This window comes from Pipistrellus kuhlii, unplaced genomic scaffold (assembly GCF_014108245.1).
Source record: "Pipistrellus kuhlii isolate mPipKuh1 unplaced genomic scaffold, mPipKuh1.p scaffold_m20_p_11, whole genome shotgun sequence".
NCBI classification, from domain to species: domain Eukaryota; kingdom Metazoa; phylum Chordata; class Mammalia; order Chiroptera; family Vespertilionidae; genus Pipistrellus; species Pipistrellus kuhlii.
Window position 1 is genome coordinate 42,074,563 of NW_023425416.1, and position 25,466 is coordinate 42,100,028.

Consider the following 25,466-nt stretch of genomic DNA (forward strand, 5'->3'; position numbering starts at 1 on the left):
AGAGCTTTCCTGCTCACTTCAGGGTGGCGGTCGGTAGGCCAAACTAAAGGTTGCTGATGTCTCTCCATCCCTCCGCCCTTAGGAAGGGCCGTTTAGACAGTCTCGCTCTTGTGGGAAATTTAGAGCCTAGAAGATTATTAAAAACAGTGATGATTTTTAAAAATCACACTACATGTCTTATTTTGCATATTCTTGACAGTTTTCATTCTCCGTCCGCTGGATGAGACTGTGGAACCACGCGCAGTCATTCTGGGCTTCCTGTTCTAAGGAGCTCTTGTTTTCCCAGGCCCGGGAGGTTTCTGACATGGACGTAGCCAAGCAGAGCCTTCCCCCAAGGACTTTCAGATCTCAGCAGCAAGTGGTCCTGATTAGCCATGAGCAGGCCCGGGCCTTCAGGGGCTAAAGGGTCCTTCTCCCAAGGAAGATTCTCTTTCAGAGACCTGGGGTCACATTAGGAAAAACTTCTTTTTTTTACTCTTATTGATTTTTTTGAGAGAGGGAAAGAGAGAAAAATATCGATGTGAGAGAAACACGATGATTGGTTGCCTTCTGCCCAGGCCAGAGACAAGCCTGCAACCGAGGTACATGCCCTTGACTGGAATCAAACCCAGGACCCTTTGGTCTACGGGCCGACACTCTATCCACTGAGCCAAACCGGTTAGGGCAGGAAACCCATTTTGAATCCAGGCCTTGCTTTGGATCTGATGAGTCGGTCCCTCCCTGGCAAGGTCTGAAAAGTGGCAGAACAGTCACTTGCAACACAAAGGACTGAAAACACCTTTAGGCCTGACTTCCAACAGCCACCATGGTCCATGCCTGTCACCCACGGCCAGGCAAGGAGAAAGGAGGGAGTAGAAGGAGGCAGATGGAAAGAGTGAGGAGCCAGCCGGTGCAAAAGCAGACCCACGGCGGCGAGAGTTCCAACCCCGGCTTCTAGGAGAAGCAGTGGCAAACACAGATTTTATTGACGTCGGCCCGAGACCTGTAGAGGACACTGGGAAAGTTTAAATTGAGGAGTGGCGACATGGGAATAAGAGTTTGCACATTGACAGATGTCTTAGGTCTGGATGCCCTGAAGCAAAGCCTGGGAGAGAGGTGAGTAATCGCTGGTTGAGTGAGGAAGTGGGAGGAGGGGGGAGGAGCTCTGCAGACCCCTGAAATCCTGCTGTAGGCTTAGAGCGGTAGCTTAGACACAGCGAGTATTAAGACCTTATTTTCAAGCTAATTTTTTTAAGCCGTTGGGAATATAACCTAGATATAAAATACATTAAGCAACTAGTTAGGGAAATATTTATTTATTTTAAATATCATGGAAGCTTTATGTTAATAGAACCCCTCCCCCCATTTTCATGAACATTAAGACATTGACTAGCCTCAAAACATGCAATAATGACAGCGTTTTAATCATTCGCTTTCTACGTGCTTTTTAGATCCCCTAATATTAAATTTAGATGACACCAAATCATTAAATTTAGATGACACCAAATCAACAACTTAAACATTTAGGTGTTGGGCTTATTCTGCGGTTCATGTCTAGAAAATAACACATTTGCGTGTATTAATATGTTTGTCATGAACGTATTAATACACCTGTATTAACATGACCCATTTTGGGGCTGGTGTTAGGTGAATGTTCTTGGATTATTACGTATGGTTGGATAACACAATCCCCATGCTGAGATGGAGGTTATCTTACATCGTTAAAAACAGAGGAGCTATCTTGTAATAGATTAGAAAAGGATCTAATTTATAAATATGTACAGTCTCTGGCTTCTATTCTGTGGTGTCTTGCTTTGGCTACATGCAGAAGGCATTCCATTCCTATTGTTCTGGATGTCATTGGACACAGGCAGGTGTTCCATTTGGTGCCTTCAGGTCTTGGTTTTGCCCGATAGGGAGACAAAGGCCTTTCGGTTTGCCCCGCTGCCTTGATAGCCGCTTACACTATCGTTTTTCCAAAGCTCGTGCCGAAAAGAGGTGGCCAGGTTAGAAAACACGTTGCAAGAATTCTTTTTCCTCCTCGAGTAAAACACCGCCACCGACTTTTCACTTGCGAAGCAGTTCAGGATCCCTCTTACGGTGCACAAAAAACACGTGGGCTCTTAGAGTCTCAAAATACAGGTATGCCTTCATCACTTTCTACCCGTGAGAACGAATTCTAAGAAGGCGATTCAGGTTAGAAAGGTGTGACGTGTTTTGTTCCTGCACCAATACCAGGAAACCACCGCTGGAGATGGTGTCGCAGGAGCTTCGAACGCTGCCTCGGTCACACGTTGCAAGACAGACCACAGGTGTTACTCATCTTCTGGCCTCCGGGCTTCAGCGCACCTCAAAGATCCCAGACCAAATGGTTCTCACCCTTGAGCTGCACTTAAATCGCCGGACGGCTAGTGAAAACATAGAACCCAGCCCATGCACAGGGTTTCCGCCGTGTGGGTCTGGGCTGGCACCAGAGAATTTGCAGCCCCAGCATGATTCCAAGAGAAGCTGATGCCTCTGGTCCGAGGGCCATGCTCGAAGAACCACGGTCACGCGCAGTTCTTGCTGAGCCACCCTAAGATGACCTAGATGCTGTGAAACGGGCGGCTCTGCAGCCCGATGAATCCATCCTGGGCTCATGCTGTTTCCATGGAGCTCATAATTGTCAACAGCAGAGGGAAGAACGGATGGGCACAGGTCATTTCACATTTTCAGTTCCTGCGTTTCTCCATCAAGTTAGGCATCCACACCTGATATCCTAGTCCTGAGCCCTCTTAAAACTTGTCTCCCCTCCCATGCCGTTGCCTTTTACCGGAGCTCAGAGAAATGGCTAATCCGGAGAGAGGAAAGCAGGGACTGAGCTCTGTTAGTCCTGGCAAAAATTCTAAGACATTCCTAGGCACAGACCGGTCAAGGACAACTATGCCATTTCCGAGAGGAAACGGTGCTGACCGGTACAAAGCTGACCTTATTTTTTAAAAACACGATGGGCTGTCCCACAGAATGGAGGGAATAGACATGGATGTGTGTCCGGCTACTCCTCACCTTCCCTTTCCCCATCTCCAACAAAATATCAGTCTCAATTCTCTCCAATTTCAACAAACAAGAGTCTCAAAGCTTCCAGACTATGTCCTGGTTCTTAGCTCATTTGCCCTCAGCAACATCACATTAAAAGGAAATAATCTGCCGAAATCGGTTTGGCTCATTGGATAGAGCATCAGCTTGGGGACTGAAAGGTCCCGGGTTCGATTCCGGTCAAGGGCATGTACCTTGGTTGCGGGCATATCCCCAGTAGGGGGTGTGCAAGAGGCAGCTGATCGATGACTCTCTCTCATTGATGTTTCTAACTCTCTCTCTCCCTTCTCTCTGTACAAAATCAATAAAAATATATTTAAAAAAAAGGAAGTAATCCATTATTCTTCTAGACCCCATTCCCAACCCTTAAATATCTGTATCCTAAATGACACTGCTCTCAAATGCTCCGTTTATTATGCCTATTGCAAACATTTCAGGTCACGGAGGCAGTCCTTTTATTTCTTGGAAAGAAGGCAATAGTATGATGAAGCAAGAGGTGAGTTTTGATCTCGTGGTGGAATGGGGGCCCCGGCCCAGGTCTGGGGATGAGTGCGATTCATTCCAGGGCAGATGGCTGAGGAGATACCGACGTGTGTGTGTGTGTGTGTGTGTGTGTGTGTGTGTGTGTATGTGTGTGTGTGTGTGATGATACCATCAAAGCTGTCCTGGCCAGGTACCTCCAAGATACTTCTCAGCCTAGAAAACAAAGACCTGAGAGCAAAAGGCAAGCCCTAGTCCACCTGTTCCGTGCTCTAGTGCACAGTCAGTGTTTACCAATGTGATGTGTCACGGTTTGTTTTCCTACCAAGTGGCCTTGGGAGAGCCCGCGCCGAAGATGGCTAGACCTTCTCCATCTCAATCTGCTGGTGGTAGTGCCGAGCCTGCCGCTGGCCGACGTTCAGCTTGTACACGGAGCTCTTGTGCTGGCACCTGCGATAGCCCCACACGGCCGCCACGCCTGCCAGGAGCAGCAGCAGGCACAGCACGGTGACGATCGTGGCGATGATGGGTCCTCTGCTGAAGCTGGGACACTCGTCTCCTACGCACGGCTCCACGGTGGAAAGAAGCTCCTCCTCCGTTGCGCCTGGACCAGGGCCTTCTTGGCCCAAGAAGTCCTCTGACAGCAGGTATGGGAAGTTATCCTGGACCTCGGGAGCTGTGGTTTCCATGGGAACCTGGGTGGCTGCCACGGTAGTCGAGGGGATGTGGTTGGGCGTCTTTGGGACAGCAGTGGTTGTCGCTGTCACCAGGGTAGAGCTGGTGAGTTCGTAGGGTAAGGTGGCCGCAGGAGACGTCTCTGTGGCAAACCTCCAAGGGACAGTCGACTGGTCCCTGGCCAAGCCACCCTCTCCCTCGCTGGGACCCTCGGTCTCAGACACACTCGTGGGTCTGAGAGCAGAAGCGTCTGCATCTAGCGTTTGAGATGGAAGAGCTGAACGGTAGGTCGTGTCGTCATTCGGGGTGAGGGTGGTACCCCGGGGCTTACCAACCTCCACAAGAACGGGCTGATGCGAAGTAAATAGAGCACCTTCTTCCAGCCCTACCGACCCATCCCCCTTGTCCCCATCTTCTTCCACTTCCTCCTCTTCGGCCTCCGTCTTCCTCCAAGCCCCATCGGTCACAGGGTAGCCGTCTAACCAGGACTCGTCGCTGCTGCTCACCATTGGGTCCCCTTCCTTGCTATCATTCCTGCCCACATACGGCCCCGAGGCTCCACCAGTGCTGCTATAGGTCACCTTGGTTTCAGGTTCACCTGGGGCCAACGTTATGCCACTGTGGTTGTCTCCAGCAGGAAGCTGCTTCTTGGTGTCATCGTCCATCTCCTTCTCCAGCTTGTGGAAGGTCTCAGCAGGAAGCCAGAACAGGTACTTCCCTTTCAGGACCGATCCTGGCAGGTCTGTGGGAACGCTGCTCCCAGTGCTGGGCAAGCCTGTCGTTGGCACAAAGGCTGTGTCCTGGGCTATGTTGTCTCTCCCCGAAGAAATGACCAGACGGTCCTGTTTTGGGGCCTCCTCAGGGGTTTCTCCTTGACCCCTGTCCTCCTTGGCCTCTGTCCGGGAATCCTCCATGAGCTCTCGGAATGACACAGACCTGTCATCGGGGAAATTATCTTCATAGTCAATATGTGCCTCAGCCTCATCTGGAAGGAAAGGGGGAGAAAACTGTTAGGTCCAAGGTCACAGAGTCCATGTAGAACATGAGAAAGGGAAATAAAAAGGGTAGAGACTGAAACAGATGAAATAAAACTGTCATTCATAGAGGATATGACTGTGTATGACAGATTAACCCAAAGAATCTACATATAAAATCTGTTATAATTAGTATGTGACTTTATCAAGAACACTGGGTCTATAGTCCATATAAAATATCAGTTTTTATATACCATCAATAAACAGAAAACAAAAATGTAAAAAGGTGCCACTTGCCAAAGAGTTAAAAAAAAAAAAAATCAAACACCTAAGGATAAATATAACAAAAGATGTGCAATATTTCTAATGGCACAAAATATTGCTGAGCAAAATTAAAGAAGACCTAGATAAATGAGTGGATAGACCATGTTCATGTAATGGTAGGCTCAAGTGTTATCAAGTCTGTCCAAATAGATCTGTCTAGATTTAATATAATCTAATAAATCTGAGACAGTGACAAGCTGATACTAAAATTTATGGAAATGCAAAAGGCCAAGAGTAGACAAGGTATTCTAGAGAAAAGCTGGAGCAGGTACACTACAAGATGTCCAGGCTTACTATAAAACTGGAGTACTTTTTAGGACTGTGGTATTGGTCCAAAAATGGATAACAGGATTACATTAACATTATGAACTCCTCGCTCATCAAAGCCACCAGGAAGGGGGTCAAAGGGCAAGCCACAGAGTTGAAAATACAATATTTGCAATACCTATAATCCTCAAAGGTTTCCATCCAGAATGTATAAAGAGTTCCTACAAATGTATAATAAATGGTCAGAGAAACATTCACAAAGTTGGCAAGATACTTGAATTGGCACAAAAAAAAAATCTAAACAGCCATTAAACGTGTAAAGACGCTCAACCCCAATTGTAAAAGAGAAATGCTAATCACAGCCATAATGAGATACCATTACATAGCACCAGAATGGCCAAAATTCAGCAGGCTGGCAAGGATGTGCAGCACCGTGGATGGGAGTGAGGATTGGAACAACTGTTACAGAAAACGGGGCTGCTGAAATTGAACAAACGTGTGCTCCATGGCACGGCAATTCCACTACTGAATATACACTCAACAGCAATGCGTGCACATGGGCACCGAAAGACAGGCACCAGAATGTGCATAGTAACCAAAACCTGGGAACAATTCAATTGTTCACCAGCTGCAGAACAGACACATACACCGTTGTAGAAGGGCGGGCCAAAAGTAGGTTTGCAGTTGTTTGTATGGAAACTAATACAAGAATACAAAACTCTGTTTTGCGTACTCCTCACTGTACACCTACTTTTGCCCAACCCTTTATTCACACAATGAACATGAACCAACACCATGCCCGACAAGGGCACCGATGACTCTCTCAGCCACAATGCTGAACAGAAGAAGCCAGGCACAAAAGAACATACTCAGAGTGATTCTATTTACACAAAGTTCAAAAATAGACAAAACTACTCTGTGATGTTAAAAGTCAAGATGGTGGTGTAGGAGAGAGGGGTGATGACTGAGTCTGGGCATACGCAGGGCCTTGGGGTTACGGGCAGCGTTCATTCTACCGTGTTTCCCCGAAAATAAGACCTAGCGCCTGGAAAGATAAGACATCCCCTGAAAATAAGACCTAGCGCAACTTTGGGAGAAAAAATTAATATAAGGCACTGTCTTATTTTCTGGGAAACAGGGTACTTCTTGACCTGTGTGGTGGCTAACATTCCTTGTTTCTTTTCTGATAAGTTTTTAAAAAATATATATTTTATTGATTTTCCACAGAGGGGACGGGAGAAGAGAGGGATAGAGAGCTAGAAACGTCAATGAGAGAGAAACATCGACCAGCTGCCTCCTGCATACCCCCTATTGGGGATGTGCCCGCAACCAATGTACATGCCCTTGACCTGAATCGAACCTGGGACCTTTCAGTCCACAGACCGACACTCTATCCACTGAGCCAAACCGATTTCGGCTAAGTTTTGATCACCCTCTTATAATGTGTAGATTATAATTAAGTTAAAATGTGCCTTTTGATTTGCTCTTTTTAAAAAAATATATTTTATTGATTTTTTTACAGAGAGGAAGGGAGCGGGATAGAGTTAGAAACATTGACCAGCTGCCTCCTGCACGCCCCCCACTGGGGATGTGCCCGCAACCAAGGTACATGCCCTTGACTAGAATCGAACCGGGACCCTTCAGTCCCCAGGCTGACGCTCTATCCACTGAGCCAAACCGGTTTTGGCTGATTTGCTCTATTAAGACTACGCTGTGGCCAAAACCGGTTTGGCTCAATGGTAGAGCGTTGGTCTGCGGACTGAAAGGTCCCGGGTTCGATTCCGGTCAAGGGCATGTACCTTGGTTGCAGGCACATCCCCGGTAGGGGGTGTGCAGGAGGCAGCTGGTCGATGTTTCTCTCTCATCGACATTTCTAGCTCTCTATCTCTCTCCCTTCCTCTCTGTAAAAAATCAATAAAATATATTAAAACAAACAAACAAAAAGACTACACTGTGAAGTCCTCTGAATCCCCTGAGTAGGCATGAACGGAGGCCCCACAGCCAGGAGGCCCAGAAAGTAAGGCCAGTGTCTCAGGAAGGCTCAGGACATTGTGTCCTCAGAAGAGAGCAGCCTGCAGGGCTTTCCCCATTCTCCGTAGTCTGTACAAAGTCAAGTTCTACAGAAAGACATACTTAACTATTACACCAGAAACCCTCCCTGCGATATTGGGATATCAGAAGCATAGAAGTGTCTTTGCCCCCGGTTCCTGGCATTAGGGCCCCTGCGACCCTTGGGACTTCCTGAGGGATAAGGCTGATACGCACAACTTTTGTTATTCATGACAAGCTTCTTCACCATAGTGGCGTTTATGGTAACGAGGTGGCCTGGTGGGCCCCTCCATGGCTTCAGGATGGTGGGGGGCTGGTTGTCAGAGGAACCAACCACGGGATGAGAGAGTTGGACCGATCAGCCCCATTCCCTCATCTCCGGGGAGGAGGGAAGAGGAAGTAGGGAGAGCCGGAGGCTGAGTTCGCTCCCAATGGCCGTGATTTCATGCCCGTGTAATGGAACTTCCATGGAAACCCAGAAACCACAGGGCTGGGAGAGCTCCAGGCTGGTGAATGCATCCATGTGCCAGGAGGATGACTCACCCTGGCTTCACAGGGACAGGAGCTCCTGTGCTCCGGATCCTTCCAGACCTCTCCCTGGGCACCTCTTCCTGTGCACCCTCTCTAATAAGCCGGCCATTGTTCTGGGAGCCATGCTGGCAAACTATGGAGCCTGAGGAGGGGGTGGGGAGAACCCGCAATTTAATGGCAGTCAGTCAGCAATATGGGAGACCCCAGATTCACGGGTTGATGTCTGAAGTTGGGGGGTGGGGGGTGGGGAGGGCAGTTTTGTGGGACTGAGCGCTTAACCCGTGGGGTTGGCACTAACTCTAGGTAGTGAATGTTAGAATTCAATTCCGTTGTAGGACACCCGGCTACTGGAGACTTGGAGAATTGGTTGTTAGTGTGTGAGACCCCAACCTGCCCCCTCAGATGCACCTTTTTGGTGCCAGAAGGGTTCTGTGGGCAGAAACAGATCTTAGTTTTTCCCACTTCACTTTGCACAGAGGGTAAAGGGCCCTGGAACCAAGGTCTGGGGGGAGCGGGGGAATGTGAGGCGTCCTGTGGCACGTTCCCCGGCTCTGACACCGGATTCCTGGGCATTTGGCTTATTTCAAATGTCAGCAAAAGAATGTCCAAACCCACTGAAAAACTTTCACAGGGGCTCTCAGAGCCATAATTTTGAGGACATGCCCGGAAGCAACAGGCTGAGAAGATGGCCCAGAGAATGGCAGTTTTGCAGCTGATTTTACACTTTAAAACTGGACGAGGAGGCTTAGAAAGGATTACATGGAACCCATCGGTGGCAGATTAAGGAGGCAGGAGAAAGCAAAGCAGGGAAGTCTCTAGAATTGGATAAAAAGTGAAATGGAGAAGCGCATTCCTAGTTAATAATTAACATTCACTGCTCGTAGAGATGGAATGCGGGGAACAAGATAACAGCGAGGGGCTCTGTGCTCTGGTGCCTGCTCCTGTGCCCTGAGGGGTCCAGAGGAGAAAACCACTCTGTCATTTCACAGGTATGTTATCCTCGATGCCTAAGAAATATGTCCAGGGCTCACTGAAGGGCAAGACTGACCTTTGCTAAGGAAGCTGTAGGCCTGGGAGGTGGCTACCCGCCGTGACCTGCCCAGTTAGGGATTTATGATCAGAACATCCTGTGTGGGTGGTTACTTTTGGTCCCTGAGCTTGTTAGGCCTGCCATGTACCACCCTACCCCGCTTCCTGAGCTTGTCAGGCTCACAAATAAGACTCCCTGGTGCTTATTTGAGGACTTGCAGAGTTATAAACATTTAAAGTCCTTTCTAATCTGCTCCTGACGTTTAAGCCCATTCACTTTACTTGTGTCCTCAGTCAAAAAAGAAGCAGTGGCTAACGAGCAAACTCCTCTGATAAATGTAAAATGCATGTATGTTTTATGCTAATAAAAAAAAAACACCCAGTTATCATTTGGGGAAACCCTTCCATCCCATGATGGCCTGTCCTCCTCTTCACAACCCTCAGACGAGAGCCACCTCCGATGGCTGGATCGTTCTTAGGTGTCCTAGATTCAAATGCGGGTCCCAGGCTGGGTCAGGCTCTCCTCCTGCACACTCCCTGTGTGTCCCTGCCTCGTTCTCTGTGCCACCACCATTCCAAGCACTGCATTCATCTACTCCCTCTTCCAACAAACCTCACTGAGTGCCCACTGTGTGTCTGATGGGGCTCAGGATCACTGGTGAATAGGACAAACAGTTCCCGTCCCCATGGAACATGTGGTACAGAACCTATGCTCTTGAGACGGTCAGGTGGAGTTGCAAAGCTTTGGTGTGCACAAGTTCTTACCCACCCTGCTGAGTAAACATTAGGTTTTGCATGGAAGTACCTCCCTTTCTTAAAAACACAGCAAAAAAAAAAATAAAAGCCACTATCACAAACTTTTCTCTAAGATTTACCAGTATTTATAATCATCCTGAATTCAGATGGAGATTCAGAGCCATGACTTAAATCTTTGACTTTAAGATAATGTGGTTGGATTGTTTCATGTGGTTTCTCTGTCTGGTTGTGGTAGACTGGTTTAAAAAATGGCCACAATTCTCTGCTCTCCTCCACATGAAGTCCTTTCGTAATGTGATTGTGTAGCTCTGGATTTCAAGAAGTGAGGCCTGCCCTTGCCTGTTTGGCTCAGTGGATAGAGCTTTGGACTGTGGACTGAAGGGTCCCGGGTTTGATTCTGATCAAGGGCACATGCCCAGGTTGCGGGCTCGATCCCCAGTAGGGGGCATGAAGGAGGCAGCCAATCAATGATTCTCTCTCATCATTGATGTTTCTATCTCTCCCCCACCATCCCTTCCTCTCTGAAATCAATAAAAAATATATTTTTAAAAAAGTAGGGCCTATTTTACCATTTCTTTTATCTGGATGTGTTTATGATATGATAATTCAATGAGCTCTATAACCTTTGATTTTTGAAAATTCTATATTTATGTTACTCTTAAAAATTTAAACAACTGATCAAAAATACACCCTATGTTCCAGTAAAAATGGATACAGAATTTAGCGACTGAATGCTCAAGTTTAAAGGAATAACTCAACTGATAACCAGGCAGAAAAGGCAAACCATGAGCAAGAACAAAAATTAGATCGGGAGTGCCTATAATTTCTCCTCAGCATTCAATAGAAGTCAGAAGAACAATGCCTGATCTTTCAGGGAAAGGAAATTCAACAATATTATAATACTTTGTTAAGATGTCATTCAATTATGAAGATATAGGCATTCATTTTTCTTAGGATGTTTCTACTTTGTAATGTTTCAAGAATCCACTGTGTGATATTGTGTGTGTTACTGCCATTAAGCAGTAATCCAGCTGCTACCAAATAAGAATTTACAATTGAGGAGTGGACAGCATTTCATCAGGAAACACTCTCTAGGTGTGGCTACTACAAGTGCTTCTATTACCTGTATATCTATATAATGTTTTTATTGATTTCAGAGAGGAAGGGAAAGGGAGAGAGAGAGACAAAAACATCAATGATGAGAGAGAGTCATTAATAGGCTGCCTCCCGCATACCCTCTATTGGGGATCAAGCCCACAACCCGGGCATGTGCCCCTGGCTGGAATCAAACCCAGAACCTTTCAGTTTGCAGGCCAACACTCTATCCACTGAGCCAAACTCGCCAGGGCTATTCCCTGTCTCTTGATCAAAGCCATTGCTTTGCTAATGGGCACCCTGAATATCTAAAGTGGCTTTCTATTGATGTCCATAGTGGCCTGATAATTACAATGGTAACAATTTGAAATGGGCTGTCCTGGGTAAAATGAAAGGTATTTATGATATGAGGATTAGCTAAGAATATTTCAGACACTTCTTACTTTTACACGGACAGGGGAAAACCAAACTAGACCTTGGTTTTAAATGATCTTAAATGATCTCATTTGGGAGGAATGTGTTACTCACTGGAACTATGGGGACAGTACCCATCTGTGCTGGCAGTGAGTGACCTGGCACTTGACACGCCACCCTGCTCTCACGGCACACCTGCCCAGCTCCCCTGCCCGGGGAGCTCTGAGAACAAGGACATGTCCCCTCTGCCTTGTGTTCCCAGCACAGAGCCTGGTGCTTGGCACGTAGCGGACACTCCAGACCTGTCTGCTGAATGAATAAATGAGTGAGTGAAGAGGTGCATGAGTTTTCATACAGCTTGATTCAGTCTGGGAGTCCATCAGCTGGGGCATTTTTTGCTTTGTGAGAGTAGCAAAGAAGAGTAAAGGACCCCTTAGTTATAGTTTTGAACAGAATCCCTGCCTGCTAAATTCTCGCATGCCACCCATCCCATGAGCTTTAATATGTCAGAGACAGAGGTACCTGGAGACTATGGGCAGGGCATCAGCCATATTTCCCTCCCTTGTGCAGGGAGTTTTGGCCTAACACACTCAGTGTGTGTTAGGCCAAACATTGGCCTAACACACACTGAGTGGCCAGATTATTATGATTTCTGAATGTATAGTAATCTGGCCACTCAGTGTATATCCTATAAATAAAAGGCTAATATGCAAATTGTCTCCTCCACCGGGAAGGAGTTCAGCCAACAGGCAGGCCGGCCAACTGCCCATGTCCCCACCCCCTAGCCAGGCTGGCCAGACCCCTCCATGCACAAATTCATGCACTGAGCAACTAATATATATATATTGAGTGGCCAGATTATTATGTATTCAGAGATCATCATAATTTGGCCACTCAGTGTATAAGGTTCGAGCTGAGAATCTGGAAAGGTCAGCCCACTGGCAATGGGGAGGCCTGCCTCGACCCGGGCCCTTACGGTCAGTCTGAGCTCAGGGTGTGCGTATGTTTGTCTGTGTTGTCTGGAGGTTTTGCCTCCACAGCTCCCTGAGCCAAAAGCATCTCTGGATGGCAGCCCTGGACGCCGAGCTAAGCCCTTCTGATCTCCCCAGGTCCACAAGGCAAGGTTCTGGCTCAGAAACAGGTTCGCACTCACTATGTCAAGTTTTCCCCCAAACCGCAAGGACACCGAGTGTTCATCAATAGTCTGCTCATGAGAAAGTGTCCCAAGCCTGTTTTCTCTCCTCACGAGTGACAGTCAAGTTTGTTTCTCACTGAATTTCAACCAACAGTGAAACTCCACCCGCCAGGTGCAGGAGCCCAGCTCCTGGCCAGCCAAGGTGCTTTTTTTCTCGGCTCCCCTGGCTTTCCTGGGTCCCCACTCTCCTCAATCCTCTAGTGATCCTCCCAGTCCGCCCCTCCCCTCCCCTCCCCTCCCTTCTTCACTCTCCTCCCCTCCCTTCCCCTCCCTTACCTCTCCCTGAAACCTGTGCAAGCACAACACGGGGCTTGTGAGTTAGACCAACAGGTCCAGGAAATGTAAACTTCGTGGGTTCTCTTGGCAAAAACCAGGCCATGCCCTGTGTGTTTCTGCCTTTAGGAAAACAGAGGACCACAGAGAGACAGAGCTTGGGGGAGAGGGGAGAAGGCTCCCTTGTGCCTTGTTTATCCCGGTGTTACAAGGTCAAGGGTGAATCATACAGGCCGAGCCAGAAGCCTGGCATGCTCCTGGGCCGGTCATCTTTTTTCATTGCTGGAAGCCCTCACGGACCTTCTTTTCTCTCTCTCTCTCTCTCTCTCTGGCCTTGGCTACACAGCCTTTAAAAATAGTAATTTCGAAAAAGACAACCAGACAAGCCAGAAATAACCACTGGCCCGATGAAGCTCTGCACAAATATGGCAATATTGACAGGGAAAGTCTGAATTCGGCTCCGGTCTCATGTTTTATTCTGTAAAGGAAGTCAGGTCCAAAGGATGAAGAAAAATAGAAACGGGAGGTAATTTAAGGAAACAAAAGGAAAGCTTTAGAAAGGACAGAGAAAGCAGAGGAACCCTCTGAGGGAAGAACCCTTGGGCAGGGCGAGCAGAGGTTTAGACGCCCCGGGCGGAAGCACAGACCCTGTGTAGATGTTGGAGTGAGGCCTGCCTGGTTTTCAGTCTTGTTTCTGCTTCTCTCTGGCTGTGTGACGCAGGCAAATCACGGGACCTTCCTGTGTGCCTCAGTTTCCCCATTTGTACAGTGGAAGAAGCCGTTTCTACTTGCGAAGATCAAAGGAGAAGTCAACGGTGTAAGGCCCGTCTCCTAGAAAGGGCCCAGGAGGCCCAGGGAGGGTGGGGATGGTCTTGGTTTTGGCTGTGGTGGTGGTTCCTGGGGTCGCACACCTGTGACAGCTCAGAGGCTTCTGTGCTTTCAATGGGTTCCGTCCACTGGGTGCCAATGACACCTGAGCAGAGCTGTTCTAGAACAGGACAGCCAAGTCCCAGGACAGAGATGGTCTGGGCGCGTCTGGCCTGGCTGATGGCCACTCTCTTCTCGGGGCCTCACCGGGGAGGGTGCCCCGTCTCCACAGCTGCCACAGACCTGTTGGTGGGGTTGGTCGGGTGAGGTGTCACTCACATTTTTGACATTACAGACTAGGAAAGCGCAAACAGAAGCCATGGGGCTTGGGCTGGAAGATCGTAAAGGCTTTTCGGAGCCTTTGTCAGGGCGAGTTTTGAAGGAATACTAACCCAGCGAAAGGAGAAGTTGCCAGTTAAGGAAGTCCTCAGCCACTTAGGTCAATGGTCAAGGCTAAAAAAGTCCCACCTGAGGCTGGACCTTGATGTTGGGGTGGACATACAAGCCCGTGCTGTGTGGCTGAGGCCCCTCCTTCACAATCCACTCAACCACCACCCAGGTGTGGGTGCCCCTATGCGTTTGTTCCTGCTCATCATTCTAAAGTCTACATTTCAGCAAGCTCACCCAGGCAGGCTCCGCCTGATTAATGGGTTTTTGTAAAACCCGTGCTTCACTGAACTGATGGAGCAGCCCAGGTCTCCACGGTAGTGGGTGCTGTTGGTGTCCTGCTCCGTCCCCTCCCCCAGGCCAGTGCGCCCTCCACGGTCTGCATGAGAGTGAAAGGAGAGAACGAACACTCATTGAGCCCACACCAGTTCCCAGGCCCTGTTCTAAGTGATGGACTTGCAGGAAGCCCCTGGGGGTGGCAGTAGGTGAAAATCAGTATCCATGCTTTCATCTGAGCACAGTAAGGCTCAGGGAAGTCAAGGAAATTGTTCAGAGTCCCCTTCCCTTCCGAGCCTTCCCGTTGTCATGGAAATAACCTTAAGTCTCTCGCATCTCATAAAGGGAACAAAACAAACTCTCACGACCTCTTGGGGCCCTCGGTCCTCTTCCAGGTGCAATATTTGTCTCTTTCCTAGTTCTCTTCATGGACGGCAGACATTCCAGAATGGGTTCTCTGCCCTTCCCTTGGCTCTCTTCCCTACTCTACCCGGTTCCTGTACTCACCACAGTGCACCCTGCTCCCCACACACTCACGGAAAGTACGAGGCCACCTGGACCCTCTCAGGCTGTGAAGCCAAAGGTCATTGAGCACCACTTCTGCCTGCAAACACACACTTCCCTTAAAAATGTCGCCTTCTGTGACCCCTCCCCTCTCTTCTACTTCATCATCTGCTGCTTTTCTGTCTCCTTTGAGGCAGCTGAGTACTAGAGTTTTCTTTAGGGTTATGGCACTTTTGCCCAACTTTGCATACACAACAACGAGGACTCTGCCAAGCGAAGGGCTGTAGGGTGGGTGAATGAAGGAATAGCCCATCGGCCAGTACCAGGGATGTTGTTAACCAAACCCAGGTGAGTCCAACTGCAAAGCTCTTGTTGGACCCACTCTCCCAAGGTGACTTTTCTCCAATTTCAAACAGTTTCCTAGTCAAACAAGGTGATGTCCCCTGGAAACAATGCATGCAAAATGGAGTGAAATACCTGGTGATGATATTCTTGTCTCACTCACACTTCTTATAATGACTCGGGAGACGTTAACTGTTAAACCTACCGAGTATTGAAAACTGTAACGGTCTGTGTACTCAGCCAAGGGTAGAAACCAAGATTCCTGCCCAGCAGCTGAAAGCTCTAACAACTCCGCTTTGCAGTGAGAAAATAAACACCGTTTCAGACACACAAACCCGCATTTAGTTCTCGCTCTGCCGGGGCCAGTAAACATGTCATTTGGCCGGTAGGTGTGGCTCAGGGGAAGGTGTGGCTTCGGGGGCCTGACCAGAAGAGAGCCAGCTCATGAACCATCGGTGGGATGAGTGTGGGTGCGCTTTGAGGTGATGCAACAAACAGGAACTCAGGCCGGGCCTGGCACCTGGTTTTCTGACCAGGTGAAGGGTCCGAACTGCCGAGGAGCTCCTGCCTGCCACGGAGGAAAGTGCTAGAAGATCGCTCAACTCGTGCTTCTCGAACTCATCCCAGTCCGTATCCTTTTGTTATCGGTACACAACGAGGCAAGTACAAGGTACCCCGAGAGGAAGTTTCTAGAGCCTTTTTAAAACAACATGACAGGCAAGTTTTATTCTAATTTAACCAAAACATGGAGCTCATATTTTGAATATCTTTCTTTAATTTAGTTTTATAGTATTTCATTTTTATGATTTCATTTTACTAGAGTATCAGTCTGCCCATGACTAGGGGGGGGGGGAAATTTAATGGTCCACAGAAAATAAGAGAAGTAGTAAAGTAGACAAGAGTAATAAAAAAAAATTATTCATTCAGAGACACTTCAAGAGGAAAAAGCCATGGGAGAGAATATTGGCAACTCATTCATTTAAGAAGGTTTTATGTAAAAAAAAGGAACCCTACATGATGTGAATAACCATTTCAACTCAATGTGATCAGGTTTTGGAAGTTCAGTGCCCACCAGCAGCCTTTTTCAGTCTTACCTACATATTTGGACTCACATGCCTGCCACGACCTGCGGGCCAGGTGGTAAGTAGCCCAAGGCTGAAGGGCAGTGCAGGCAATTCTTGTCACGGAGGGCAGTCCACACAGCAGTCCTGGAGGGATCCTCCCTGCTCCAGCCCTGACACCCCTGGGACTGCTCCAGGGCCAGGGAATAGGCCCTGCATGCAGGGCTGTGGATCCCCCTGGCTTCCAAACCTCGTGCCCCTAGGAGCCAGAAGCTCTTCTCAGGGTCCCCACAAGGTCACACCCCGTCCCAAGAACCACCGCCCTCAGGGAAGCCTCAGCTTGGGCTCCTCTCCTGCGGTCATGACAGTCCTCCCGGCCCGGTCCTCCCAACAGGCCTCCGTTGACCATAAGGTTGTTGCTTGGAATCCCAGCTGGCATCCCATCGGATGGGGTTCCCAGGAAAATAAGCCAGAAAGTCAACCCAAGGTCAACCCTGTCCTTAGGGAAGAAGAGAGGGCTTTATCTCCCAGGATCCCCCAGCACTGAAGAGGAGGAGCCCAGGTGTGGCTGGAAATGCTGCAGGAACAGCCCCGGGGCCACGCCACCGACGTGCTCGCCAGCCTGGGCAGGTGCAGGCGGGGCGGGGCGGGGCGGCTTACCTTTCCCGCAGGCCTGCACCAGGCCGTACCACTCCCCGCAGCTGTTGCACAGCAAGGTGAAGGCGCTCTCGCGGTGGCCGGTGACGTGGCCCGGGGCGCACACGTACAGCAGCTCATCCCCCATCTCCAGGCCTGTGCGGCCCTGCAGGATGGTGTGTGGGAACGAAGGCGGGTCTCCGCAAGGCTTCTCTGGGAAGGAGGGGTTACAGTTAGCGTCCCCAAACTAGGCAGACCTTGTGCGATTTGGGAGAAAACAAACATAAAAGACAACTCTCCCCCTCCCCCGGGGGTAACGGGGTGACGGGGGGGGGGGGGGGGGGGCGGGTAGCTGGTTCCCCTACATTCTGGCATCCCAGGGCCTGGGAAGAACTCCAGGCAAAGACGAGGCACTCACAAATGTGTGTTGAGCCGGGACCGGTTTGACTCAATGGATAGAGCATCGGCTTGGGGACTAAAGGGCCCCGGGTTCGATTCCGGTCAAGGTCATGTACCTTGGTTGCGGGCATATCCCCAGTAGGGGGTGTGCAAGAGGCAGCTGATCGACGACTCTCTCTCATTGATGTTTCTAACTCTCTAACTCTCTCCCTTCTTCTCTGTACAAAAATCAATAAAATATATTTTTTTAAAAAATGTTTGTTGAGCCAAAGCCAGTTTGGCTCAGCGGTAGAGCGTCGGTCTGCGGACTGAGAGGTCCCAGGTTCGATTCCGGTCAAGGGCATGTACATTGGTTGCGGGCACATCCCCGGTAGGGGGTGTGCAAGAGGCAGCTGGTTGATGTTTCTCTCTCATCAACATTTCTAGCTCTCTATCTCTCTCCCTTCCTCTCTGTAAAATATCAAAAAAAAAAAAAAGTTTGTTGAATGAATAATTGTGTTTTTAAAATAGGCATGGTCTCAGTAAACATACATGTATTTTACTGTTCCAGGCAACATTCCCCTGTAATGTAATGTCTCCTTGTAAAGGAGGAACCAGAGACCAGCAAGCACCCCCCCCCCCTTTTTTTATTGACTTCAGAGAGGAAGGGAGAGGGAGAGGGAGAGAGAGAAATGTCAATGATGATTGAGATCACCGATTGGCTGCCTCCTGCAGGCCCCACAGTGGGGATCGTGCCCACAAACCAGGCATGTGCCCTTGACCAGAATTGAACCCTGGAACCCTTCAGTCCGCAGGCCGACGCTCTATCCATGGAACCAAACTGGCAAGGGCCAAGCTCTCCTTTTTGGCCTTATTTACGTAAGTGAGCAGGTTCTCGTTGTCAAAAGCTAAAATGTTACAGACTATAGGGTACTCTCTCGTCCTCCAACCTCAGCCCTGATGGCAACACTGGAATCAGTTGGTATATACAAATACAGACACACACACACACACACACACACACACACACACACACACAGATGGATAGATAGATATAGTTGTGTGTTTGGGGGGGGGTTTAACATGAATGGGATCATATATGTGTTACTGAGAGCATACATTTTTTTAAAAACAAACTATTATTAGAGCACTTTTAGGTTCCCAGCAAAATTGAACAGAAAGTACAGATGGTTCCTATGTCACTACCCCTACACACGCACAGCCTCACCTGCTATCAACATCCCATACTGTGACACAATTGTTACAACTGGCGAACCTACATCATTATCGCCTAATAGCCAGCTTACATTTGGGTTCACTCTGTGGGGGAGCCTTACTCTGGGATCTGAAGATGGAGAAGAGTCCCCACCTGGACCTGGAACTTCTTCCGATGCCTGCCCTCCAGCTGGCCCCGGGGTCAGTCTTGAGGGACACAGCCCATGACTCCTTTTTTTTTAAAAAATAAATATATTTTATTGATTTTTTTACAGAGAGGAAGGGAGAGGGATAGAAAGTCAGACACATCGATGAGAGAGAAGCATCCATCAGCCGCCTCTTGCACACCCCCTATCGGGGATGTGCCTCCAGCCAAGGTACATGCCCTTGACTGGAATAGAACCTGGGACCCTTGAGTCCACAGGCTCTATCCACTGAGCCAAACTGGTTTCGGCTTCATGGCTCCTTTTAACTTCCTGCCCTAGTTCTCCCGTGAGGTTTTCACTGGCGTGAATGCAATCAATCTGCCAAGCTCAGGGGGAGCCCACGTGGCAGGCCTTGCAAACTCGGTGACCAAAGGTAACCACACAGGATGTTCTGATCATAAACCCCTAACTAGGCAGGCCATGGAGGGCGGTCACGTCCCAGGCCCACAGCTTCCTCAGCAAAGGCCGGTCTTTACCTTACGTGAGCCCTGTGCATTGCTCTTATGCAACCAGGGTAACATACCTTTGAAATGTCAACTAGTTTTCTTTTCTCGGCCCCTTTGAGGCACAGCCACAGGCATCAGAACACAAGGCCACCAGATCACAGAACCCCTCACGATGAGCATGTTCCCAGCATGCCATCTCCATGTGCTGTACATGTTCATTATCAACCATGCTGAACCCTCCCGTGTGAAAGAAGTATGTGCTTCTCCATTCTGCCTTTTATCCACTTCTAGAGATTTCTCCGGTTGGCTTTCTCCCGCCCTCTTAATCTACCGCTGAGGAATTTCTCACGATTCTCTTTGTGTCTCCTCCTTTGATTCTAATGTGTCAAATAAGCAGCTATTCTCCTGAGCATTTTCTCCATCCATTGAGATCTTGCTCTGCAGCATTATCCTCAACGATTTGGCTCAAATAAACTCTTACAAACGTTTCTATAGGATGGATATTCTTTCATTGGCACTAGTGTATATATTCTTTAATTTTTGTTTCCTCTTAGAAATGAATGTAGACTGGTTTGTAGTTAGACTTGTGAATTGCTTTTAAAAAAATCTGTGGCTGCCCTGACCAGTTTGGCTCAGTGGATAGAGTGTCAGCCTGCAGACTGAAGAGTCCGAGGTTTGATTCCTGTCAGGGGCATGTACCTTGGTTGCGGGCACATTACCCCAGTAGGGGATGTGCAGGAGGCAGCTGGTCAATGTTTCTCTATCATCGATGTTTCTAATTCTCTATCCCTCACCTTTCCTCTCTGTAAAAAAAAAATCAATAAAATTTATATTTTAAAAAAATCTGTGGCTGGTTGTGAGGCAGCCACTAAGGGACTCACCCCAGGCTGCAGCCAGTGAGGGAATCCAGAAGGGGAGGAGGGAGGCCCAAGCCTTCCTCCTTCCACACCCAGCTCAGGCGAGACCCTTGGCTCAGAGATCCAGAGGACAGATGTAAACACAGTCCCATCGTGTGAAATCACATGTTTGTTGATGTTAATTGAGGAAAGAGGTTAATGGTTACAGAGTTGGGGCCTGAGCTAAGCAGGTCAGACTTCCAGCTTCCAAGCGGCCAGTGGGCATTCTCTAGTAGTTACAGATAGAATCCATCCCATTTGAAACATAAAAAATATCTTACTGGGTAAGCTTCAAATCCCACCCCCTCCTCAACCCCCATTAAGCATGATGTCAGCTGTAGTTCTTGTTTGTTTGTGTGTTTTGGTAAATATTCTTTATCAAGTTGAAGAAGATGATAACTTCTATTCCTAGTTGTCTGTGAGTTTTATCATAACAGATGTTGGGTTTTGTCAAATGCTTTTTCTGCATCAATCCATCTGCTCATGTGCTTCTTTGTCCTTAGCACGTTTATGTGATGGATTACATCAATTGATTTTTATTGATTTTTTAAATATATTTTATTGATTTTATACAGAGAGGAAGGGAGAGAGATAGAGAGTTAGAAACATCGTTGAGAGAGAGTCATCGATCAGCCGCCTCTTGCACACCCCTTACTGGGGATATGCCCGCAACCAAGGTACATGCCCTTGACCGGAATCGAACCCGGAACCCTTCAGTCCCCAAGCTGACGCTCTATCCCTTGAGCCAAACCAGTCCCAGCCATCAATTGATTTTTAAAAATATATATATATTTATTATTGATTTTTTACAGAGAGGAAGAGAGAGGGATAGAGAGTTAGAAACATTGATGAGAGAGAATCACGGATCAGCTGCCTCTTGCACACCCCCTACTGGGGATGTGCCCGCAGTCAAGGTACATGCCCTTGACCAGAATCGAACCTGGGACTTTTCAGTCCGCAGACCGACCCTCTATCCACTAAGCCAAACTGTTCTCAGCTACATCAGTAGATTTTTTAAAATGTTGAACCAGCCTTACACACCTTGGTTAAGTCCCACTCGGTTGTGGTCTGTACATTTTTTTTTTTATATGGTTGGATTTAAATTGTTAATATTTCGTTGAAGATTTTTGTATCTATGCTAACTTGTATTGGTCTGTAGTTTTCTTATAATGTCTTTCTCTCACTTTGAGTTAGGAAGTGTTCCCTCTGCTTCCAATTTCTGGAAGAGATTGCAGAGAAATGGTGTAATTTCTTCCTTATATATTCGGTAGAATTCACCAGTGAACCCATTCTGATTTGGAAGGTTATTAATTATTGATTCAATGTCTTTCCTTCCAGGCTAGGCCAGAAACTCGAAGTCATTTTCCCTCTAATATTTTAGCGGCCTTTCCACATGAGAACTACAAACTACTTCAGTCTTTTGAAAGGCTACATTATCGCACACTGTTATGTAATCATGACACTGACATTTATGTTGGTTCCAAGTTTTCACTGTTATAAACAATGCCACCGCAGGCAGCTCAGATGGGCATTTTTTGTACATATCCTGTTTCATAAGGAAAAACTTCTAGAACTGGAATTGCTGCATCAAAGGGACGCACTGAGACCTTTTTTGATAAAGGAAATAATATTAAGTTCAAATTTCCTCTTCTGGCTTTCATCTGTTGGGAAGGAAAGCCTTTAGTCCTTATGCAGTCGAGTTACCTAAGCAGCATATTGCTTGCAGGAAGATGTGCTAAGAAAAGATGAAAATAGAAAATGGGACTCAAGTGCTTCAAGCCACCTGATTGGCCTCCCAGCTTGTGGTTCGGGTGGCGTTTTCTCAGAGAGCCATTGCTCTGCGTGTCCTTTAACTGGAGAGATTTTGAATGAAGAAGGGTGTGGCTGTGCTTTAGGAAGTCAGCACAAAAGGTTGTGTTTAATCTGCCTTCTTGACTATCGCCCAGGAGATCACCTATTTATCCCCTCCACGTGGCAAGGAGGAACGGGCAGCCACCTGGACCTTGTCACAAAGCCGGGGGCACCCCACTGAGCAGAGACGTAGGGCATTCTGAGGAGAACGGACCAAGGTCAAGAGCCTCAGTCAAATAAGTTTGAGCCAAAGGCCAGCTGGTGTCTCCGGGGCAAAAGGCTCTGTCTCTCCAACATCCTCGACTCACATAGGACGTCCCAGTCCCAGTCTTTTCTCCTCGTACCAGATCCAGCTTAGGAAACGGTAGGCTCTTCATCAAACACTTCATCAAACACCACTTACTGTGGTTGGCAAATTGCAGCTCACGAGCCACATGTGGCTCTTTGGCCCCTTGAGTGTGGCTCTTCCACAAAATACCACGGCCTGAGCAAGTCTATTTTGAAGAAGTGGTGTTAAAAGAAGTTTAAGTTTAAAAATTTTGGCTCTCAAAAGAAATTTCAATCATTGTACTGTTGATATTTGGCTCTGTTGACTAATGAGTTTGCCGACCACTGGTAGTACATACTTCTATCATCTATCTGTGGAGCAGAACACCGACTCTGGAAGGAAAAGCCAGGCGCAGGATAACAGAGTCAATGAGAACTGGCCAAATCGACACCTTCGCAGACTCTTGGGATCTTTTCTCTGAGATGTCATTTCCAGAATGGCATAGGCTAGATTCTGGCTCAGTAAAACCACAGCAATGCTCCTGAGTCTGGCCACACATACCCTATGATTCTGGACTTCCCACAAATGCCCAAGACAGGAAACACTCTGTTTCTTAGGTGTTGTGATTTCAGACGCTCCAAAATACCAATTCCATGCCTTGAGCCCAACCACCCCAGGGCCAAAACCACCACCCAAGGCCAGGTGCAACTTAAATTAGTTCCCTTCAGGAACCCTCCCACCTTTAACCTCATGAGAGAGCTATGGAAAACAGCTGACTGTATACCGGGGCCTAGTCTCCTCTTTAGGAAAACTTGCATTTGGGCCCTTTTCACTGCTATAGTCAGGTATGCCACAGGTAGTGGTTGGAGTTTGGGGAGTCTCAAGAGCTGGGTTTCAAAGGGAAGAGCAATCTCTATTATTTTCCCTTTCAAGGAATGAGATTTTATAAGAGATCTTATCTCTCACTTTAATAATGAAAGGTAGGGAGAGGGAGAGAGAGAAACATCAATGCTGAGAGAGAATCATCGATTGGCTGCCTCCTACTGGGTATCGAGCCCACAACTTAGGCATGTGCCCTGGTCCGGAATGGAACCATGACCTCCGGGTTCATAGGTGGACGCTTGACCACTGAGCTACGCCGGCTGAGCAAATATATAATACAAATATATAATAACAGTATATAATACTGAATGTGTCAGTATTTTCAGTTTTTATTTTTTGTGCTTCCCAGTCCTTTATTTGGTCTTCCACGCTCTGAGGCCTGCATCACAGGCCGTGCCTTCTCTGCCCGCAGCTTCGTTAGGTAGCGGTCTCGGAGCTCGTCCCCCAGCTCACAGGGTCCACCGTGTCCTCCCGCATCACCCCCCCTGCGGCCCCAAGGTGACCACGCCCCCGATGTGACCACGCCCCACGGTGACCACGCCCCCGGGGCCGCAGCGCACAGGGCGGGGCTGTCAGGCGCCACGTGCAGATCCCTCGGGAGATGAGCCCACGTGGCCCGGAGCCTCCCGGAGTGTGAAGCGCGCAGGCGCCGGGTGGGACGTGCCCAGACCAGAGGCTTCCCTCGGTGCGCCCAGGCTTCTCCCGCTCAGGGGCTTGGCCTCGGGGGTCAGCGACGGGATCCAGAAGCTGGGCGCGGGCTTGGCAGCACCCGGGCCGGTCCCCGAGGCAGTCTTGGGCGTGAAGGTCTGGCCTGGAGGGCCCCGCTCAGCATGGCCGCCTCCTTCCCCAGGAAGCCCCGCACCTGGTCCCGCGCTGCTGCAGCTCTTGGTGCTCCTCCCGCCAGGCACCCGCGGCTTCTGCAGGCCTCCATGTGCCGGCACCTCCTTCTCCTGGTGCAGCATGGCCCCCGGGATTGCCTCGCCGCATGCAGGGAGCCATCCGGGGTGACGGCGGGGTCATGGCCGGGCTGCAGAGGCAGCAGCAGTGTGAGCGCTTGGCGGCATCCGGCTCAGTGCAGGGCTCTGCGGAGGCCGTCGGGCCTGGCCGCCTCCTCCTCATGGTAAGTCATCCTTGCAAGAGGCCGAAGTTTGCTTGCAGAAGCGGGTGTCAGGCAGGGGTGTGCCTTAGCAGTCAGTAGGAGGTGGTGGGAGGAGTCATCTGAAAACTCACCACCATCTCCTTTTCCTCTGACTTCTTGTCCCTTCCTTGATTCGTAGACTGTCTCATTTCCTATTTAAATGGGGACACTTGCTTGCCATTCAGATCTTCTGAAAGCCAGTTCCCATAGAGTTTAGAATGCATATAAAAGTGGATGCTTTCATTTTTGAGAACGTTTACGCCGCTTCCACTATGATTTTTGAAGTTCTCGAAAAGAGCCCATAACCCCCATTATTATTCCACAAACCGAGAATGGAGAAATTCCAACACCAAGCTCCTCCTTCACTGCCTATTTGAAGAAGCTGACTTTTGTGACCACCTGCCCAGCTCCACCTTACTCCTCCTCCCAGCATGCGCGGGCATTGTCTTCCCCATTCCACCCAATGTTATTTGTTCTCAAACTCTCTATCGCTGCTCAAACGTGAAGGACGTGTAACACGCATTGTGCTGTGTGTTGTTTTTTATTTTTTAAATATATGTTTTATTGATTTCAGAGAGGAAGGGAAAGGGAGAGAGAAAAATCAATGATGAGTCATTGATGGGCTGTCTCCTGCACGCCCCCTACTGGTGATTGAGCCCACAACTGGGGCATGTGCCCTGACTGGGAATTGAACTGGAACTGGGACCTCATGGTTCATACATCTATGCTCAACCACTGAGCCACCCGGGGCTGGGCACTCTGCTGTGTTTTTGAGTTTGAGTCAATAGGTCAAGTTAGGGCCTGAGAATTTGCATTTATAATGAGTTCCCAGGTGATAGTATTGTTCCAGGGACTACCCTTGGAGAACTACTGCTCTAGGTAACTAGCACACCCTCAAAGAAACAGGCGAAGTGAATATATGGTGACGCTACTCTATGGTGACGGCAGGCAGAACAGAAATTGCCTCTGGCTCTGCAGGCACGGGGAGAGGAGAGCT

At 48.6% G+C, this 25,466-nt stretch overlaps 1 protein-coding gene and 1 long non-coding RNA gene across 2 annotated transcripts in view; one reads left to right on the forward strand and one right to left on the reverse strand.

The window, feature by feature from the left end:
• The first annotated feature begins 557 nt into the window (after nt 1-557).
• LOC118715447 lies at nt 558-3,102 on the forward strand. The gene is made up of 2 exons (XR_004986890.2): nt 558-2,121; nt 2,218-3,102. It is a non-coding gene; the product is annotated as an uncharacterized LOC118715447 (long non-coding RNA).
• Nucleotides 3,103-3,392: 290 nt separating this feature from the next.
• Nucleotides 3,393-25,466, reverse strand: part of SUSD5 (sushi domain containing 5) — a 55,255-nt gene continuing 33,181 nt past the window's right edge. The window contains exons 5-6 of the mRNA XM_036431711.2: nt 17,214-17,402; nt 3,393-5,194 (exon numbers count right to left, since the gene is read on the reverse strand). Coding sequence (XP_036287604.2) covers nt 3,894-5,194; nt 17,214-17,402 — 1,490 coding nt within the window. The 3' untranslated portion in view covers nt 3,393-3,893. The remainder of the gene's footprint in view (nt 5,195-17,213; nt 17,403-25,466) is intronic.